The 22,464-nt window shown below is 43.6% G+C and overlaps 1 protein-coding gene across 1 annotated transcript in view; it reads right to left on the bottom strand.

Annotated features, from left to right (window-relative positions):
- Positions 1 to 22,234, bottom strand: part of cnp (2'',3''-cyclic nucleotide 3'' phosphodiesterase) — a 33,993-nt gene extending 11,759 nt beyond the window's left edge. Inside the window, exon 1 of the mRNA XM_073071463.1 lies at positions 22,094 to 22,234. Within this exon, the coding sequence (XP_072927564.1) occupies positions 22,094 to 22,117 (24 nt within the window). The 5' untranslated portion in view covers positions 22,118 to 22,234. The remainder of the gene's footprint in view (positions 1 to 22,093) is intronic.
- Between the last annotated feature and the right edge of the window lie 230 nt (positions 22,235 to 22,464).

Here is a 22,464-nt window from a genome sequence, read left to right as displayed (position 1 = left end):
GAGCTCCTCTTATTTTCCTGAATTCCAACGAGTGTAATCCCAGGCAACTCAATCCCTCCTCATAGTCTAACCCCCTCATCTCTGGAATCAACCTGGTGAACCTCCTCTGCACCGCCTCCAAAGCCAGTATATCCTTCCTCGAGTAAGGAGACCAGAACTGCACACAGTACTCCAGGTGCGGCCTCACCAGTACCCTGTATAGTTGCAGCATGACCTCCCTGCTCTTGAATTCAATCCCTCTAGCAATGAAGGCCAACATTCCATTTACCTTCTTGATAACCTGCTGCACCTGCAAACCAACCTTTTGTGATTCATGTACAAGCACTCCGAAGTCCCTGCAATTTTTTACCATTTAATCTGCTCTTCCATTTTCTTTCCAAAGTGGATGACCTCACACTTACCAACACTGTACTCCATCTGCCAGACCCTTGCCCACTCACTTAACCTAACTATATCGCTCTAAAGACTCTCTGTTTCTTCTGGAAAATTTGCTTTTCCACTCAATTTAGTATCATCAGCAAACACTCATTCCCCTATTCCAAATCGTTAACATATTTCATGAACAGTTGCAGGCCCAGCACCAACCTGTGCGACACACCACTCACTACTGATCACCAACCACAGAAACACCCATGGATCCCAACTCTCTGCTTTCTATTGGTTAACCAATCCTCTATCCATGCTAATACATCACCCCCAACTCTATGCATCCTTATCTTATGGATAAGTCTTTTCTGTGGCACCTTATCGAATGCCTTCTGGAAATCCAACTAAATAATATCCATCTGTTCCCCTCTATCCACTGTGCTCATTATATCCTCAAAGAACTCCAGTAAGTTTGCCAAACAGGACCAGCCTTTGCTGAATCCATGCTGCGTCTGCCTGATGGATCCATTTCTTTCCAGATGCCTCACTATTTCTTCTTTAATGATAGCTTCAAGCATTTTCCCAACCACAGATGTTAAACTAACTGGCCTATAGTTACCTGCCATTTGCCTACATCCTTTTTTGAACAGTGGCATGACATTTGCTGTCTTCTAATCTGCAGGGACCTGCCGAGAGTCCAGAGAATTTTGGTAAATTATCACCAAAGCCTTTACTATAACTCCTTCCATTTCTCTCAGTACCCTGGGATGCATTCCATCAGGACCAGGGGACTTATCTATCTTCAGGCCCACAAGTTTGCTCAGTACTATCTTTTTAGTGATAGCTATTATATCGAAGTCCTCACCTCTCATCACATCCATAACATCTCTTTCTGGCATGTTAGACATGTCTTCCACCATGAAGACCGCCACAAAATAATCATTCAAAACCTCAGCCATTTCCTCATTACCCAATATCAATTCCCCCTTCTCGTCCTCCAAGGGACCTACGTTCACTTTAGCCATCCTTAACACTTTATAAAATTATAAAAACTTTTACTGTTTTTATATTTTGTGCTAGTTTATTTTCATAATCTAGCTTCCCTTTCTTTATTGCTCACTTAGTGGTTCTTTGTTGATTTTTAAAGTTTTCCCAAACTTCCAGTTTCCCACTACTCTTGGTGATTTTGTACACGAGCTTTTAGTTTGATGCTTCTATTTTAGTTTGATGATTCTTTTATTTCCTTAGTTATTCAAGGCTGGCTCTCCCTGCCCTTACTGTCTTTGCTTTTAACTGAAATATACTTTTAATGTTGAACACAGTGAAGAATCTCTTTGAAAGTCTTCCACTGTTCCTCAACTGTCCCACCACACAGCCTGTGTTCCCAGTCTACACTAGCCAAATCCTCTCTCATCCCATTGTAGTCTCCTTTGTTTAGGCATAATACACTGGCTTTAGATTGAACTATTGTACCATCCATTTGTATGAGAAACTCAGTCATACTGTGATCACCCTTTCCAAGAGGATCCCTAACTACAAGATCACTAATTTTACCTGTCTCATTGCACAGGACCAGATCTAAGATAGCACGCTCCCTTGTAGGTTCAGTAACACGCTGTTCAAGAAAGCCATCATGGATGCATTCTATGAAGTCCTCTTCAAGACTGCCTCGACCAACTTGATTCACCCAATCTATGTGCAAGTTAAAGTCCTCCATGATAACTGCTGTTCTATTCTTACATGCCTCAGATATGTCTCTGTTTATTGCCTGTGCCATTGTAATGTTATTATTTGGTGGCCAATAGACAACTCCCACCAGTGATTGTTTTCCCTTTATTATTCCTAATCTCCATCCAGATGGATTGAACATTCTGTTCCTTAGATCTTATACTGTCTCTCACTATCGCCCTGATCTCATCCTTAATTAAGAGCGCTATCCCACTTCCCTTACCTTCCTGCCTATCCTTCCATATTGCCTGATATCCTTGGATATTTAGTTCCCAATCCTCTCCACCCTGCAACCATGTCTCTGTAATGGCCATTAAATCATATCCCTCTGTACGTCTTGACCCTATGCCAATTTGCACGTGGTTTAGGTAATAATCCAGAGATTACCACCATTTTGATTCTGCTTTTTAAATTTAGTCCCTAGCTGCTCAAATTCCCTCAGCAGAACCTCTTCCCTCATTCTACCTATGTCGTTGGTACCCACATGGACCATGACAACTGGATCTTGCTCCTCCCACTGTAAATTCCAGCCCTCACCACCCAATGATAACCATGTGACAAATAACCTACTAACCGGTACGTCTTTGGACTGTGAGGGGAAAACGGAGCACCTGGAGGTCACAGGGAGAACATACAAAAACCTTACAGACAGCAACAGGTCTAGCCATTCTCTCCCATATAGCTGATAAAGCTCTTACAATGATCAAGATGCAGGTACAAGAACAACAAAAAACATTCAAGTATGTTGTGAGTACATTGCAATACACAACTGTAAATTACAATAACTATATTATTTTAAAATTAAATTAGCACAAAAAGAGAGAGAAAAAGTAGTGAGGCCGTGTTCATGGGTTCAACCTCCAGTAAGAAATCAGGAACCAGCAGAACGTCTTTTGATGCGTGCAATTGGACCATTGACCATGACTTTCACCACAGCGATGGGACATCTGTGGAGGCTTACTGACAATGGGCTGTGTGTAGGTCGGTATCCGCTGGCAAACATTGATATTTTTTCGGAGGGGGCTGCCTGAATTGGGGTGATTGAGGGGTCTGACTCTGTGTAAGGCCTGTCTTGACTGCCTCCCGGTGGTGAGTTGTAGAGCATGCTTTGTCCCAGGACAAATCGTGCTCTCTGGATAGGAGGCACCATAGGATACAGGATGTCTCCTGTGTCCTCCCATTGTGGCATCCAGCAATCAAAGTTTGCATCACTTCTTCGAATTGGTCTGGGGGACTATCTTTGTACTTGCAATCACTAGTGTCAACCTTGTGATGAAATCATCTACATTCTCCTAAGGGGTCTGTTGCAGCTGTGAGAGCCTGATGTGTGCCATAAAGACATTGTCCTGCATCCCCGAATGGTTGTCCAAAGCCTCATGTGGGTCTGTCAGTACAGATTCGTTCTGTAGGCAGAGCATCAAAGTATTTCTGCCCAAGTTCTCCCAAGTGTGTGCAGAGCAGCTTGAGTTTCATTGCTTCCTCCAGCTTCTCTGTTAAAATTGGCAGGAGTTCTCTGTAATCCAGGAAGAATCCAGGGGTTGGTTTTGCCATAGCTGTGGCCCAAAATGGATCGAGTAGAGAGACCATTCTTTTTTGATCCTCGTCGCCAACTATTATGTATGCACGGAGCAAGAACAATAAAGCAGTCGGATTAAACACTTTCAGTGAGTCATGTTAGCTGCAGTATGTGCGGGGCAACTTATAGTGCATGAGCAACAAACCAGGCCTGTGGAGATGAAAAGTGTGCACTTGAAAATCCAAACTAAAAGGGAGGGCTTTCCACACATGGGAGGCCTAATCAATTCCATTGGCAGGCACACGCATTCGTACTTGCCACATTCTCACAATTGATCCAATACAATTTAAGGAGGGTAAGCAAGTTTGGCATGTCCCTGCTGACTCTTACCAATTTTTATTGATAACCTCTTCCATCGAGCAGAAGATACAAAAGCCTAAAAGCTGATACCACCAGGATCAAGAACAAGTTCTATCCCACAGTTATCCGACTCCTGAGTAGAAATCTTGAATGATAACATGGACTCTTGGCCTCACAAACCACCGCGTTATAATTTTGCACTTTACCGTTTACCTGCACTGCTCTTCTTTGGTAGCTTTAACACTTCATTCTGCATTATTGTTTTAACTTATTCTACTTCAATGCTCTGTAATGATTTGATCTGTATAAAACAGTATGCAAAATGAGCATTTCAGTTTCTTGGTACATGCAACAATAATAAACCAATACCAAAAAAAATCACTGACATCTAACCTACATCAGGCCTTACCCAACTTCAGCTTCAAGCCAAGTCTGTTCCTCACTGATTCTTTTAATTGACTGGGACAATTTATTCTCTAAACTGCTCAGATTTAAAAGCAAGAACAAAATACTAGAATGTCACCCACTTGAAATAAACGAGTGCCTAAGGCAAGCTACAGTTGGCAAAACTTCCTGGAGGTTGCACACAGAGACCGCCTCGGTGTGCGGTCACATACAGCTCAAATATAAAAAAGCAACCAAAGTAACAGCTGCCCTGAAAAACAGGAACTGTGACTTGCGTATACAGCGAAAGCACACAGGTTACAGATGAAACTTAAGAAAACATGCTTCACATTACACTTACAACACCCAACATACAAGTGGGAGCCTCAATTAGTGCTGGGGACTATAAGCAAAACTTGCCATGATGTTTTGGTTTGAGATGAGAGCCCCAAATCACAGAACATCCTTATAGTAGATTAGTAAACATGGATTGAAATCCCTTGATTCTGTTTTTTTTTTACATGTAGTTAGAAGCAGGATGAGGGCAGAAATCCTCATCACATTCAATAGGTGCTTGGATTAGCGGGGCAGACCTGGATCCTGGATACACAAAAAGCATTCGAAGGTAGACTCATTACGAGTTCTCCGATGCTCATGTCTCTCTTTCCAGCTAGTATGGACACAATGGGCCAAACAGCCTCCTTCTAGAATGCAGATGGTAGTTTGCCTCCCAGGTGCCAGGGTCCGGGATGTTTCTGATCGCGTCCACGATATCTTGAAGTGGGAAGGAGAACAGCCAGAGGTTGTGGAACATATTGGTACCAATGACATAGGTAGGAAAAGGGAGGAGGTCCTGAAAACAGACTACAGTCGGCCCTCCTTATCCACGGACTCAACCAAAACACGGATGGAAAATATTTGAAAAAAATTCCAGGAAGTTCCAAAAAGCAAAACTTGAATTTGCCGCGCGCCGAGCACTACACTGAATCCACGCAAATGAAGTGATGTGTAGGCATACCCTGCTGTAGCCTCCTGCCATTTCACAGATCCTCAGTCTCTCTCCAGCACTCGTTGTTTTGAGCATTGTTCGCCTCGCATCTCGTTCATTCGCTACTTAGCCTCTATGAGCACTACTGTGAGGGTGTTGAGGAGAGCGAGAGGAAGGAGTTTAAGACTAGTAAGGGATGGCTGGCTAGCTATGTAAAGCTCTACAGCCTCAAGAACTTAAAGATCACGGGAGAATCGGCATCGGCTGATGCCAAGGCAGCATCAGCATTCCCAGAAGAGCTAAGATGGTTGCGTCTGTACTGAACATGTACGGACTTTTTTTTCTTGTCATTATTCCCTAAACAATACAGTATAACAACTATTTACATAGTATTAGGTATTATAAGTAATCTAGAGATGACTTAAAGTATACAGGAGGATGTGCGTAGATTATATGCAAATACTACACCATTTTATATAAGGGACCTGAGCATCTGTGGATTTTGGTATCCGCGGGGGCGTCCTGGAACTAATCCCCCGCGGATACCGAGGGACGACTGTACAAGGAGTTAGGAAGGAAGTTGAGAAGCAGGACCTCAAAGGTAGTAATTCAGGATTACTGCCTGTGCCACGTGACAGTGAGTATAGGAATAGAATGAGGTGAAGGATAAATGCGTGGCTGAGGGATTGGAGCGGGGGCAGGGATTCAGATTTCTGGACCATTGGGACCTCTTTTGGGGCAGGTGTGACCTGTACAAAAGGGATGGGTTGCACTTGAATCCCAGGGGGACCAATATCCTGGCGGGGAGGTTTGCTAAGGCTGTTGGGGAGAGATTAAACTAGAATTGTTGGGGGCTCGGAACCGAACTGATGTGACGGAGGGAAGGGAGGTTGTCTCACAAATAGAGAAAGCTTGGAGACAGTACGTGAGGGAGGATAGGCAGGTGATAGAGAAGGGACACGCTCAGACCAATGGTTTGAGATGTGTCTATTTTAATGCGAGGAGTATTATGAACAAAGTGGATGAGCTTAGAGCATGGATCAGCACTTGGAGCTATGATGTTGTGGCCATTAGAGACTTGGATGGTGCAGGGGCAGGAATGGCTACTTCAAGTGCCAGGCTTTAGATGTTTCAGAAAGGACAGGGAGGGAGGCAAAAGAGGTGGGGGTGTGGCACTGTTGATCAGGGATAGTGTCATGGCTGCAGAAAAGGAGGAAGTCACGGAGGGATTGTCTACTGAGTCTCTGTGGGTGAAAGTTAGGAACTACTGGGTGTTTTTTGTAGACCACCCAATAGTAACAGGGACATCAAGGAGCAGAAAGGGAGACAGATTCTGCAAAGGTGTAATAATAACAGGGTTGCTGTGGTCCGAGATTTTAATTTTCCAAATATTGATTGGCATCTCCCTAGAGTGAGGGGTTTCGATGGGATAGAGTTTGTTAAGTGTGTTCAGGAAGGTTCCTTGACACAATATGTAGATAAGCCTACAAGAGGAGAGACTGTACTTGATCTGGTATTGGGAAATGAACCTGGTCAGGTGTCAGGTCTCTCAGTGGGAAACCATTTTGAAGATAGTGATCACAATTCTATCCCCTTTACCATAGCATTGGAGAGGGACAGGAACTGACAAGTTAGGGAAACATTTAATTGGAGTAAAGGGAAATATGAGGCTATCAGGCAGGAACTTGGAAGCATAAATTGAAAACAGATGTTTTCAGGGAAAACTACGAAAGAAATGTGGCAAATGTTCAGGGGATATATGCATGGGGTTCTGCATAGGCACATTCCAATGAGACAAGGAAAGGATGGTAGGGTACAGGAACCGTGGTGTACAAAGGCTGTTGTAAATCTAGTGAAGAAGAGCTCATGAAAGGTTCACAAAACTAGGTATTGATAGAGATCTAGAAGATTATAAGGCTAGCATGAAGGAGCTTAAGAATGAAATTAAGAGAGCAAGAAGGGGCCATGAGAAGGCCTTGGCGGGCCGGATTAAGGAAAACCCCAAGGCATTCTACAATTATGTGAAGAGCAAGAGGATAAGACGTGAGAGAATAGAACTAATCAAGTGTGACAGAGGGAAAGTGTGTATGGAACCGGAGGAAATAGCAGAGGTACTTAATGAATACTTTGTTTCAGTATTCACTATGGAAAAGGATCTTGGCGATTGTAGGGATGATTTGCAGTGGACTGAAAAGCTTGAGCAAGTAGATATTAAGGAAGAGGATGTGCTGGAGCTTTTGGAAAGCATCAAGTTGGATAAGTCACTGGGACCGGACAAAATGTACCCCAGGCTACTGTGGGAAGCGAGGGAGGAGATTGCTGAGCCTCTGGTGATGACCTTTGCATCATCAATGAGGACAGGAGAGGTTACGGAGGATTGGAGGGTTGTGGTTGTTGTTCCCTTTTTCAAGAAAGGGAGTAGAGATAGCTCAGGAAATTATAGGCCAGTGAGTCTTACTTCAGTGGTTGGTAAGTTGATGGAGAAGATCCTGAGAGGCAGGATTTATGAACATTTGGAGAGGCATAATATGATTAGGAATAGTCAGCATGGCTTTGTCAAAGGCAGGTTGTGCCTTACGAGCCTGATTGAATTTTTTGAGGATGAGACTAAACACATTGATAAAGGTACAGCAGTAGATGTAGTGTATATGGATTTCAGCAAGGCATTTGACAAGGTACCCCATGCAAGGCTTATTGAGAAAGTAAGGAGGCATGGGATCCAAGGGACATTGCTTTGTGGATCTAGAACTGGCTTGCCCACAGAAGGCAAAGAGTGGTTGTAGACGGGTCACATTCTGCAAGGAGGTCGGTGACCAGTGGTGTGCCTCAGGGATCTGTTCTGGGACCCCTACTCTTTGTGATTTTTATAAATGACCTGGATGAGGAAGTGGAGGGATGGGTTAGTAAGTTTGCTGATGACACAAAGGTTGGAGGTGTTGTGGATAGTGTGGAGGGCTGTCAAAGGTTACAGCAGGACATTGATAGGGTGCAAAACTGGGCTAAGAAGTAGCAGATAGAGTTTAACCCAGATAAGTGTGAGGTGGTTCATTTTGGTAGGTCAAATATGATGACAGAATATAGTATCAATGGTAAGACTCTTGGCAGCGTGGAGGATCAGAGGGATCTTGGGGTCCGAGTTCATAGGACACTCAAAGCTGCTATGCAGGTTGACTCTGTGGTTAAGAAGCATACTGATTGGCCTTCATCAATCATGGGATTGAGTTTAAGAGACGTTGTAGTATGTCTTATGGTGTTGCTCATCATCTATACCATTGATCTAGATGATAATGTGATAAACTGGATCAGCAAATTCGAGGACAACACCAAGATTGAGGGCAGCATGGACACCAAGGAAGACTATCAAAGCTTGCATTGGGATCTGGACCAACTGAAAAAATGGCAGATGGGAGTTTCATGTGGATCAATGTGAGGTGTTGCACTTTGGGAGGACAAACCAAGGTAGGTCTTACACAGTGAACGGTATGGCACCGAGGAATGCGGTAAGACAGACAGATGTGGGAATACAGATCCATAATTCTGTCACAGGTAGATAAGGCCATAAGGAGTGCTTTGGCATATTAGCATTCATAAATCAGAGTACTGAATACAGGAGTTGAGATGTTACATTTAAGTTGTAGTCCGCCTTTTCTCCTTGGAGCGACGGAGGATGAGAGGTGACCTGATAGAGGTGTACAAGACGATGAGAGGCATTGATCGTGTGGATAGTCAGAGGCTTTTCCCCCAGGGCTGAAATGGCTAGCACAAGAGGGCACAGCTTTAAGGTGCTTTGGAAGTAGGTACAGAGGAGATGTCAAGGGTAAGATTTATTTTTTTTTTACAAAGAATGGTGAGTGCATGGAATGGGCTGCCGGCAAAGGTGTTGGAGGCGGATACAATAGGGTCTTTTAAGAGACTCCTGGATAGGTACATGGAGCTTAGAAAAATAGAGGGCTACGGGTAAGTCTAGGAGTTCTAAGGTAGGGACATGTTTGACACAGCTTTGTGGGCCAAAGGGCCTGTATTGTGCTGTAGGCTTTCTATGTTTCTATGATTCTATTCTCTCTGATTATGTTAAGTCAAGGCATTAAAAGGAAACAGATTATCAGCTCAGTGAGTACTCATAAGACCACAGCTTGTAAAAGACACAAAACATTCAGATCTCTTGACGACATTGTGACTCTGAATGTGAGTAGGCCAACCATAAAGAGCCTAGGGTGAATGGATTTGTTGCCAAAGCTGACTGATTTCAAGCTGGCATCAGTTAGCCACAGTGACCAAACCTGCAAAAATTCAGATGCAAAATTAAGAGTGGCAGTGGAAATTTCATCAAATGCCAAACATTACATTTGCATCCTGTCATCAAGTGGCCATTTTCTTATTCATTCATCCCAGAAAGGCTGGCACTTGATGCCCAAGCTTAACTGTGTAGCCGTATCCTGTGGTAAAACTGCAGATAAATAGTCTGAAATGGAATATACATTCTATACTCAAACTTTTCTTTCACTCATCACTAAATAAACAAATATTCTCACCAATGATGGTTACAAAAACAAGCTAGATTATTACCACCAACCAGGTGACTGACTAGATACACAATGTTGAACTCTCCAGGTCTGGTCTCCCTGTTCCAAATGCAGGGGGCTTCCTCTTCACTCTCGGCGCCCGGTCTCTCTCACGTCCTGCATCTACAGGACTCCTCCTTTGCTACAGGTTGCACAAATGTGAACTTTTCGTCCCTCCTTATACCATCCTCAGAAGAGTTGTTTCTTCACTTGCCCTTGTTTGATTACTTCCAGTCCAGATGTTTGTTTTTTATTTTTGGTTTATTTTTGGTACTAGCTTGACAATCCGTTTATAATTTACCAGCACCAAACATCAGCACCTGTCCACTGATTTGATCATGTGCTACTTCTGTGGTTTTCCTTCACACCCTATTTTGTTCAGTTTGTCGCACTGAAGCTCCCTGATGCTTGACACGCCTCCATGAGTCCAGAACTGAGCACTAACCTCATCTGTAAATCCATCTTCTGGAAGCCCCTGGCTACATTTGCCCCCTTTTGATCAAATGATCACAACTAAGCCACATATGTACTCAGACAACTGAAGCTGAAGGAATGTAACACAAGAGTGGAACACAGAACACTATAGCACAGGACAGGCCCTTTGGCCCACATTGTTGTACTGACTTTTAATCTACTCCAAGATCAATCTATCCACTCCCTCCCACATACGCCTCCATTTTTCTTTCATCCGTGTTCCTTAAATGTCCCTAATATATCTGACTCTACTGCCACCCTGGCAGTGCCTTCCATGCACCTACCATTCTGTGTAAAAATACCTGACATACCTCCTATACTTTACTTCATTAAAATTATGCCCTCTCAAATTAGCTATTGCCTCCTTGGGAAAAGGTGCTGGCTGTCCACCCTATCTATGTCTATTTATCATCTTGTACATCCTCTATCAAATCATCTCTCATCCTCCTTCGCTCCAAAGAGAGAAGCTCCAGCTCACTCAACCTTGCCTCGTAATCCAGGCAGCATCCTGATAAATCACTTTTGCACCCTGTCTAAAGCTTCCACATCCTTCCTATAATGAGACAGAGATTATAATGTTAGGGCATACTCTGAAGTTATGGAATATAGCAAAAATTAATTTCAACAGCAATCAGCCTTCAGATCTGAATGTGGATTGTAGATTGAGTTTGAAATACAACTCTGAACAATGATATTCCTGGAGCTGCAGACTGGGGTTGATTGCAAACCGAGAAACTCACCATTAACCCAAGATGTCTGCATACACATGAATGCAGCTCAGAGACAGTGGTGATTAGCATTCACTTTGGGTGTCTGGTGCATTGATGTAAAGATCTAGGTGTTTGAAAATTATATGCAATTCAAAGGAATTGGACATACTCTGTCACTATAGAATTGTCCTGCCGTTACCTTTGATCTTTAGCATATAAAAATATGTAATATTGGATCAGGGAGTCTCTTCTTCCAAGTTTGATGCCTGCATGTTCTGCTGAATAAAGACATCTATACCCACCAACTTCAGTGTCTCTCCGGTGACTATGTTCACAGTCACAACAGTAACAAATGCAGATCACAAAATTAGGTGCAATAAATTCCACAGGTCAAATCAGTGGACAGACACTTGGTGCTGCTAAGTTTTAAACACATGCCCAAGCCAATAGTAAAACCAATCAATGCTGCCTCGAGTGAAAACTATCAAACAAGGGCTGAACTCATCAAGTGAACAAACAACTCTCCACACGTCATATAATAAGTGCCAGAAAACCCACATCTGTGCAACCTCTCCTTGAAGACCAACATTTGTAAACAGAGAGAGCATTCTGTTTTCTGAACACGAGAGAGACTAAGTGCTGAAAGTCACAAGGCAGTCTGTAATTCTGAAATGAGAAGACTGTACCTAGACAGTTCAACATCATGTACCGAGCAGCCAGTCGCTTTGTATGGGTAATATACTAATTTGTTTTAGTAATTGTTTATTAGTAAGAATACTAATGTATTACGTAACAAAAAATATTTGAGGAAAACATATATTCTGCATCAGATTCTCTATATCTGTTCACAGGCACAAAGCAAATTTGCAGCTGTCACAGCTCTGCATTAATGACTGTAGATCATCTATGGATGGTAAAAAATTAAATGTTGCAGCCAACAAAAACCAGTGTAAACAGAATAATTAATTCAGCTGGGGGGGTGTGAGATATCAATCAAACAGGCTACTTTATCCCCCCCGGATGGCACTGATCACTTCATAACCACCCGCCTCCTGCCGATTAGTAAGCTAGTTAATTCAGAATCTCAACACAATAACTACTATACAGCACGGAAACAGCTCCTTCCGCCCAACTCATCCATGCATAGAACAGAGTAACAGCCATAATGGAACAGATGGTCACCAAGCCCAAGTGAACTTGTGGGGTCCCTGTAAATCAGTCAGAACCCTGCTCTAGACCCCTAGCACTGCAAATACATTTGTAGAGTCACAGCACAGAAACAAGCACTTCAGCCCTCTATCCTGCCTAGTCCCATCGAACCACACCCTGACCATAGCCCTCTATACCCTGCCCATCCATGTACCTATCCAAATTTCTCTTAAGTGTTGAAATCGACCCCGTATCTACCACCTACACTGGCAGTTCGTTCCACACTCACCAGCCTCTGAGTGAAGAAATTCCCCCTCATATTACCCTTAAACATTTCACCTTTCACTTTTAACCCCTGACCTCTAGTTCTAGTCTCACCCAGCCTCATTGGAAAAAGCCAGCTTACATTTACCCTATCTATACCCCTCATAATTTTGTATACCTCTATCAAATGTCCCCTCATTCTCCTATACTCTTGGGAATAAAGTCCTAACCTATTCAATCTTTCTCTGTAACTCAGTTTCTCAAGTCCTGGCAACATCCTTGTAAATTTTTTCTGCATTCTTTCAATCTTATTGACATCTTTCCTGTACGTAGGTGTCCAAAACTGCACACAATATCCCAAATTAGGCCTCATTGGTGTCTTACACAATTTCAACATAACATCCAAACTCCTGTACTCAGTACTTTGATTTATGAAGGCCAATGTGTCAAAAGCTTTCTTTATGACCCTATCTACCTGTGACGCCACTTTCAAGGAATTAGGAATCTGTATTCTCAGATCCCTCTGCTCTACCACACTCATCAGTGCCCTACCATTTACCGTGTAAGTCCTACCCTGGTTTGTACTCCTAAAGTGCAAAACCATGAACTCTCCCCTCAATCTCTCTGCTCTAAGGAAAACAATCCCACCTTTCCCAAACTAACTCTGTTGGAGAAAAACTGGGATTGCTTAAATTCTTTATCCCATTGTGATAATTCCCCTCTGCATCCTCTCAAAACCTTCACAACCTTGCCAGCTGTATCCGGAGTTTTGGAAAAGTTCCCTAATATTATCCTCAATCCTTCTATTAATGAATCCCTGGATCCCATATGTTCTGCTAAGCATTCTCTCAAACCTTCACTGCTCACCTCCTGGATTCCTGTCTGACATTTCAGAGGGGAGATGCCGAATATTTTATTCCCTAGCACCCATAGTCATGACAATGGTATGAAGTGGGAGCTACAACAGATGTACCAAACTTCTTAAAGAAAGAGAAATGAAAGTCTGCCCTTTAGATAATAAATTGTTAGATTAAGAACCACCAATATAATATACTGGCCAGGGGATTTCAGACTCCGAACGCTTTCAAAAAACTGCCAGCTAAATATGACCTATCAGGCTGCACATTTTACAGTTCTGGCTTCTGGTTTCCACGCCCTTCAATGCATGAAACTAAGGTGGTTACAGAAATGGATGCATCTGTAGTCTGGTTAAAATAATCAATCTCACTTCAACCTTGAAAAAGATTTGCCTATCTTGCATATCTTTAAAACATGCCAACACCTTCACAGCTACTCACAGATGGTGGTGTATTAAATTCTCAAGGTCTGTTATACAAAAGTTGAATACATAGATCAACATTTTAAAATTTATTAATTTGCAAAAGATCCTTGGCTTTTTGCTTTTTAATTTGAATGAGTCTAAAGAGCTGGTTGTCAACATCTCACTTAAAAGATTACAGGCAAATAATGGGAAGTTGCCAGGGGAACTTTATGTGTGGGAGCTCTGGGATCAGGGGACACTACACTGGGAGACAGTGGCATGCTGTATGAACAGCTACTTATCAAGTGACCTTAACAGCTCCCACAGAAAACACTGCAATAAATAAATTCCATTCAACCAATCAAATGAAATGTCCATGAAGGTAGCTTACATGTAAATTAAAGTGCAAAGGAAACTGCCAAGTTTAAACTTCACAATATTGAGTTTCAGTTTTCTGAATGCCTTCCATAGGGCACACAGCCATTATTAAAGGCAGTTTCATCACATTATTTTTATCTTCACACAGCCTTGGGAATTGGGACAATAAGTTTCTCAGTCAGCTGATAAAATGCTTTTTAATGTAGCTTAGTAGAACAGCAGTGATATTCTGTGATATCAACAGATGAATGTTTATGGTTGCTTGTAAGGATTCAGATTATAAAGCAATTGAGCACAGCACAGCATGCTGGGGCGAGTATAGGTGTGAATCACACCTCCCAGTCACACATAAATACACATATAAGACTTAACTGTATTCAGAATCAGCTTTATTATCACTGTTCATGGACCATTCAAAAATCTGATGGCGGAGGGGAAAAAGCTGTTCCTAAAATGTTGAGTGTACATCTTAAAGCTCCTGTACCTCCTCTCTGATGGTAGTAATGAGAAGAGGACATGTCCTAGATGGTGAGGATCCTCCATGATGGATGCTGCTTTCTTGATGCCTCGGTTTTCGAAGACATTCATAGAGGGAAGATAGTCAAAGTATGTCTGGGTGTACATTGCATGCCACGCGTATGAGTGCACCTCTGCCCAAGCTAAGTGCATAGAGGAAGAGTCTGGTCTCCAAATGTCTTGGATCTCATTGCCAGTGGAGCAAGACCTCACTCTCAAGCCCATGATGTAGCTGGGGTGCAATAGCTGTCCCACCTTAAAAAGGAACTACATGCTCCTCAAGGACCACCTGAAAAGATGCAGTAAAACCTGGGATTCACAGTCCCCAATGAATCCACATATGTTGTGCTCTCAGAAATTTTTGGAGACAGAAGACACAACAATTGCTGGAATCTGGAGCTACAAATAATCTGTTGGAGAAAACAAGAGGGTCAAGCAACAACTGTGGGAGGAAAGGAATTGTCATCTGCAAACTCTACATCAGTCCTCAGTTCCTCCAGCAGAATGAAACCTCCTTTGTGGAGCTGAGTTGTTAATGGATTCGGAGTGGAGCTCTTGTCTGGATCAAGATGACTGCTCAGAGCTGGAGCACTAAGACAACGAAGACACAACACCCAAACCAGCTGGGTCAGAGTGAAGGAAAAATTATACACTTTTTTTGGCAAGAAAACACAATTAGAACAAAAAACACAAAGCCCACTTCAGTGCAAAGTGCTCAAATTGTTCAGTGTTTCTAAACCTTAGTGATTAGGGTTTTTCAGGCAAGTCTAAGAACAGAATGGTTGGTGGGAAGTAGCTTTTGTACCTCCTGCCCGATGAAAGCTGTAAGAAGATGTATGGCCGGAAAAGTGGGGATCTTTGAAGATCGATGTTGCCTTCTTGAAGTACTACCAATGGTGGGGAGGGATGTACCGGCAATGTATTGGGCTGGGTCTGTAGCTTCTTACATTTGTGCACATTCATACTGCTGTACCAAATCATAGTGCAGTCAGGGCACTTCCAAAAGTACATCTGTTGGAAGTATGTTAGGAGATTTTGACAATTAGCCAAACCTCCATAACTTCCAAAGAAAGTAAAGACGCTGGCATGCCTTCCTTATTATTGCACCTATGTGCTGGGCCCAGGTCAAGTCATCAAATATGCTAACACCCAGGACTCCTTCCACTGCTGATTCTCCAATGTCGACTCACACATGCTCGCCCTCCTTCCTCTTCCTGAAGTCAACGATCAGCTGACCTGCTGAGTTTACAAATATGCCCCTGTTATTTTGTTCAAGACCTGTCCTTGCATTTATTTATCTGTTAAAGGTTAGTACAAGAGCATATGTTGACACAACTACCAGACACTGCACATTGCCAAGTGCAAACGATATCTCCAGGCTGTGCAAGTGTAAAGAGTCACGTTAATAAGATTGGATTCAAGCCACCAAAAGTACCACATGGAAAGTACCAAATGGCTCAGAGCAGCCACAGATACCTGGAAATAACAGATGAGTGGTCTTTGCATTACGCCATTAGACATCCTGGAAACCATGGTATTTTGTACCACTGAAACACAGATGGGGCACCAGTGAATGAAAGGGGTCCTGTGCAGCCCAATGGTGTTGTAGTCAGGCATAGTTGTTTTTTAGTTTTGTAGCAACAGTTTTGAGCAGCATGGAGAGTTAAGGGTGAGGTTAGGGTTTATGGACAGGGATGAGGAGGGAGGTTGGAGGTCAGGAGTAGTAAATGAAGAGTCAGTGGCAAGAGCCGGTGTTTAGAGTCCAGATCCCAGTGTTCCACACTCGAAGGTTAGCAATCCCCGAGGTCAGGCCAGCAAGCACGGAGAAGACCTATGTTGCCCAATTTTGGTGATTCTGGGTCAGAGGTCTGGTGAATCTTCCCCCCACCCCAGCCCAATCCACCAAGGTAAACAGGATCAGAGATCCATGCGAGTCCAGAAGGTCAAACCCATGATTGGCAAGTTCTGAAGTTGACACACAGAGGTTAAATTCTGGAGGGCAAAGCCAAAGATCAAAGTACAGAGCTCAGCAAGCCCGAAGTAGAGGTCCAAAGGTCGAAGCCAAAGTTGGTTTGTCCAGAGGCAAGAAGCTCGATGTCTGCAAGGTCTGGAGGTCTAGAGGTAGCCTGTCCTGGAGTTGGAGGCTTGTCTGTGTGTGAGAGAATGTAGGTGGGTGTGTGAGAGGGAAAGGGGCTTGTTTTTTAGTTGTTGCTGCTGTTTGAGTTGTTCTGCTGAACATTGTGGGCATGCTGTTGGTGCTAAAATGCCTGGTGACACTTGCGGGCTGCCCCCAGCACATCTTTGGGTATGTTGATTATTAACACAAACACTTCACCGTATGTTTCGATGTATATGTGATAAATAAATCTGAATCTTATCTGAACTCTTGCAACACAGGAGGTTCCAAACCAGCACTTTGCCACCTAGGCACTCAACCATTGCCATGGGCACATCTGTTCTGTCAGTCATACCTGTGATGTACTGTCATCATATCTTTAAGCACAAAGCCCAATGCATTTAGGTTTGAGGGACTCTTCCAGCTAGTCTCCCTTGCACGTTTGGTTGGCCTGAAACATCTACAGCATCAGAGTCAAGAGCTGCTTTCCAGAATTTGGTGCAATTCTCCAGTTGTGGCCAAACCAATGCTTTATGAAGATTTAACATTACATTCATGCTTTATATTCAGTGTTGCTCTTGAAAATTTCCCCATTCATTGGATTCTCAAAATGATCAAGGCTCCCAGATGAAGTAACAACTTAGCATCTTTAATATATCAAAATGCAGTTTACAGGAACATCATCAAACAAAATATATCAGCCATGATGGAATGGCAAAACAGACCCAATGGGCCAAAAGGCCTGATTCTGTTCCTATGTCTTATGACATCAAGCCACAAAAGACACCAGAGCAGTAATTATTGTCAAAGAGTGTTGGAACAGAAGGAAGAAGTTTAACCCTTCGAACCTGTTTACCACACAATGAGACCATGGCTGACTTGAGAGCTCATCTCATGTTCCCAATTCATCTCTACATCCTTCAGTGGCTTTGGTTTATAAAGGGCATCAATGTAATCACTAAGCTAGCTTCAACTGCCATTTTCAGTGGATAGTTCCAAACGTCCACTATTTTTTTAACATGGAAAAATGGCTTCCAACTTCATTCCTTTGATGAAAGACCCTAACTTTTAGACTCATACCACCTCATGCTGAATTTTCCAACCAGCAGAACAAGTCTCTCTTGCAATCCCTTCAATATCTCCACATCATATCATCCCTCAACCTTCTAAACCCCAAGGAATACAATCCAAGTTCAAGTTATTTGTACTTTGCATTCACTGTTGTCCCTTCAAATCTATCTGCTGAATTCCTCAATTCTCCAGGCATGCTTTAAACAGTGCTTTATATAGTTGTAGACATTAAGCAGGGAAAGGTACATAGTGTTCACAAAGCTTGGTTGTTGAAGGCACAACTGATGATGAAAATAAAGGAAAATCTGCAGATTCCAGAAATCTGAAATGAAAGCAAGTGCTGAAAACACTCAGCATTTGTGGGAAAAGAAACAGAGCAAAAGGTTAAATCTGTTTCTTTGACACAAGGGATTCTGCAGATGCTGGAAATCCAGAGCAACACACACAAAATGCTGGAGGAACTCAGCAGGTCTGATAGTATTTATGGAATGGAATGAACTGTCGATGTTTCAGGCCAAGAGCCATCTTCAGGACTGGGAGGAGTGCAAGCTGCTTCCTCCTTGTTCTGGCTTCTTCCCCCTTCCTCTCCAGTGCTGATGAAGGGTATCAGCCCAAATTGTGGACTGCTTATTCCCCTCCATTGGTGCTGCCTGATCTGCTGAGTTCCTTCAGCATTTTGAATCCGCTTTTTTAACAGACACTGTCTGCTCCATTAAGTATTTCAACATTTTCTGTTTTTGTTAGCACCACTGCAAAAGGCTAAATTCAGGAGTGTGTAGATACTGGAAAAAGGGTTTAGGCTGGAGATTATAGACAGGGAGGGAAATTCCCACGGCAGGAGGAAAATTTCCATGATAGTGGGAAAGGACCTTGAAAACCAGGTGCAGAAATTCAAAACAAAAGCAGCACATACCAGGAGACAGTGTGGGCTGGGAAATACAGAAAGCGCAGCTAAACAGCTGACGGATGAGAGAACGCAGGACTAGTTTTCAATTATCCCAAGTTTACAGTGGGTAGAATGAGGAATGTCGAGATGTTTTATAATGGTTAACTCGAAAGGTAACAAGCCACAACAGTATCCACAGCAGGCAAGGGAGTGTAGGGGTGTAGAGCTTTGTAACATAACAAAAGTAAATATTTTTTAAAATTATAAAATTGCAAATGCTGGAAATCTGAAATAAAAACAGAACACTTTGGCAATACTCTACAGGTCAGGCAGCATCTGTGGAATGAGAATTGCGGACCTGAGACATTAGCCCCGTTTCTCTCTCCCCACATGCTGCCTGATTTGATGAGTGGCAAAGTATTTTCTGCTTTGACAAATACAAGTGAAAGCGGAGTCTCACATAGTGATGTAAACACGTTGCTTGACACTCGTATTGATCAGGAGTAACACAAAGGTTGTACAGTCCAATCTAGTGTCAGACAGTTACCACTGACAGGGGGCAGTCCGCAGGTGGGAATCAGAATAAAGATAGCAGAGGGTCAGGCAACAGGTCCATCATTAAAGACCCTCACCATCTTAGACATATCTTCTTTGCATTACTACAAGGTACAGGAGCCTGAAGACCCACTTGCAACGTTTTAGGAACAGGTGCTTCCCCTCTGCCATGAGATTTCGGAATGGTCTATGAACACTACCTCATTATGTCTTTTGCGCTATTTATTTTAGTAACTTACTTGAGCCACAGAAGCAGAATTAGGCTATTCTAACCATCAAGTTTGCTCTGCCATTCTATCATGGCCGGATTATAATCCTTCTCAACCCCATCATCCCACCTTTTCCCCATAACCTTTGACATCCTGACTAATCAAGAACCTATCAATCTCCTTTTAAATAAGCCCAGTGACTTGGCCTCCACAGCTGTCTGTGACAATGAATTCCACAGATTCACCACCCTCTGGCTAAAGAAATTCCTCCTCATTTTTGTTCTACATGGACGTCCCACAATTCTGAGACTGTGCCCTCTGCTCCTCGACTCCCCCATCACAGGAAACATCCTCTCCACATCCACTCCATCTAGGCCTTTCACCACTGGCAGCCAACCAGTTATTCCCACTCTTTGCCTCCTGCCAGTCAGCCAATCTTTTATCTATGCTAATACCTTTCCTGTAATACCATGTGCTCTTAGCTTGTTAAGCAGTCTCATGTGCAGCAACTTGTCAAAAGCCTTCTAAAAATCCTAGTAAACAATATCCACTAACTTTATCTATCACTCCTATTATTTCCTTAGGAAAATATATATAAAAGAGAGAGACAGAGAGAGCGCCAGTCTAAGACTTTTGCAGTGTATTGTATTTGTTAACATGGAGTGGAGACCGAGCTTGTAAAATCTGGTGGAGTACAAAAGATGTTGGGAATGGTGAAGGTGCAGCACCATGGGAAAGGTGTGGGACAGGTGGCAGAGAACGAGTGCCCGGGCAGGGATTAGCACAAACACTGAGACACCAGGCAAGGTAATTCGATTCCAAACAATTAGTTATTGATCATTACAGAATGTCTCTATGGTGCATCCCGTTCCCTCCCCCTCCCTTTCCCCAACCATGATTCCTCTTCTCCCTACCCCCTTCCCACTCTCAGTCCACAATAGATAGATAGATAGATACTTTATTCATCCCCATGGGGAAATTCAACATTTTTTCCAATGTCCCATACACTTATTGTAGCAAAACTAATTACATACAATACTTAACTCAGTAAAAATATGATATGCATCTAAAATCACCCTCTCAAAAAGCATTAATAATAGCTTTTAAAAAGTTCTTAAGTAGTTTACTTAAATACATTGAGTCCTAACCCCGGCACTTTAACATATCTTACTCCTGGCAGTTGAATTGTAAAGCCGAATGGCATTGGGGAGTATTGATCTCTTCATCCTGTCTGAGGAGCATTGCATCGATAGTAACCTGTCGCTGAAACTGCTTCTCTGTCTCTGGATGGTGCTATGTAGAGGATGTTCAGGGTTTTCCATAATGGACCATAGCCTACTCAGCGCCCTTCGCTCTGCTACCGATGTTATACTCTCCAGTACTTTGCCCACGACAGAGCCCGCCTTCCTTACCAGCTTATTAAGACGTGAGGCGTCCCTCTTCTTAATGCTGCCTCCCCAACACGCCACCACAAAGAAGAGGGCGCTCTCCACAACTGACCTATAGAACATCTTCAGCATCTCACTACAAACATTGAATGACGCCAACCTTCTAAGGAAGTACAGTCGACTCTGTGCCTTCCTGCACAAGGCATCTGTGTTGGCAGTCCAGTCTAGCTTCTCGTCTAGATACTTGTAGGTCTTAACCTGCTCCACACATTCTCCATTAATGATCACTGGCTCCATATGAGGCCTAGATCTCCTAAAGTCCACCACCATCTCCTTGGTCTTGGTGATATTGAGACGCAGGTAGTTTGAGTTGCACCATATCACAAAGTCCTGTATCAGTTTCCTATACTCCTCCTCCTGTCCATTCCTGACACACCCCACTATGGCCGTGTCATCAGCGAACTTCTGCACATGGCAGGACTCCGAGTTATATTGGAAGTCTGATGTGTACAGGGTGAACAGGACCGGAGAGAGCACGGTCCCCTGCGGCGCTCCTGTGCTGCTGAGACCCATATCATAATCAGGTTTATCATCAGTTGCACAAGTCATGAAAATTGTTTTTTTTTCGCGGCAACAGAACAGTGCAATACATAAAATCACTACAGTACTGTGCAAATGTCCTAGGCGCCCTAACTCCATATTTCTCTCTCTCACACACACCCCAAAGACTTTTCTGCACTGTTCTGCGACCGCAAAACAACTTTTTTCACAACGTCTTAGTGACAATAAACCTGATTCTAAGTCAAAGTCGAGACCTTGCATCAGAACTGAGCTTGGAATGGAGTTCAAACAGATTTGGTCTGCTGAATCCATTTAGTTGGAATAAAGAGATAGGGCGCAGATTCCTGTTGACAGCCAACGGCTAGGCTGAACACTTGTTAATGCAAACACAAAGTCTGCTTCCCGAATGCCTTGGAGAATGGTTGGAGAAAGAACGGAGAGCCGCGGATTTGATGGAAATACTCTAACGGGCATCAACAAATGTAAACAAAACAATCATATGTCAAACAATAGCAAGAACTGAGCAACAAAACGGCCGAGCTGGAACAATGCTGACAGGGCGCAGCGCTCCGCACGGAGCAGGGCCGTTGCAGGAGCAGCGCAGGGTTCTCGATGAAGTTAACGGACCCGCTCGCCCAGCTCCGCACTCACCGTGCTGAAGATCCCACGTTGCATCTGCCGTCCGCTTCCCCACAACGAAACCGAAACCAGCCCGCGCGGCCCCGACACCCCTAGCGATCCGAGCGTGCGCAGGTGAGGCTTGCGGCCACACCAATCGGAGATAAGCGCGCGCGCGCTCCCTCCGCAGCCACAGCGCCCTGCCGACGCCACTCGGGGGACCGCAGACTCGGCCTCGTTCCCAAGAAGCTTGCACGTGCTGAGGGCGCGCTCCCGAGCTCAAGTAATGGTCATCCTCTCGGGGTGCGCCGCCGATCCAGACAACTTGGAGAACGTGCACGCCACTCCACAGGGTTTGTTTACAAACCCAGAAAAAAGCGCGCAGCCATTTCCCGGAATAATGC

Source organism: Hemitrygon akajei, chromosome 18, assembly GCF_048418815.1.
Source record: "Hemitrygon akajei chromosome 18, sHemAka1.3, whole genome shotgun sequence".
NCBI lineage: Eukaryota > Metazoa > Chordata > Chondrichthyes > Myliobatiformes > Dasyatidae > Hemitrygon > Hemitrygon akajei.
The sequence above is the reverse complement of the archived record's forward strand: the minus strand, read 5'-3'. Positions and strand labels throughout refer to the sequence as shown.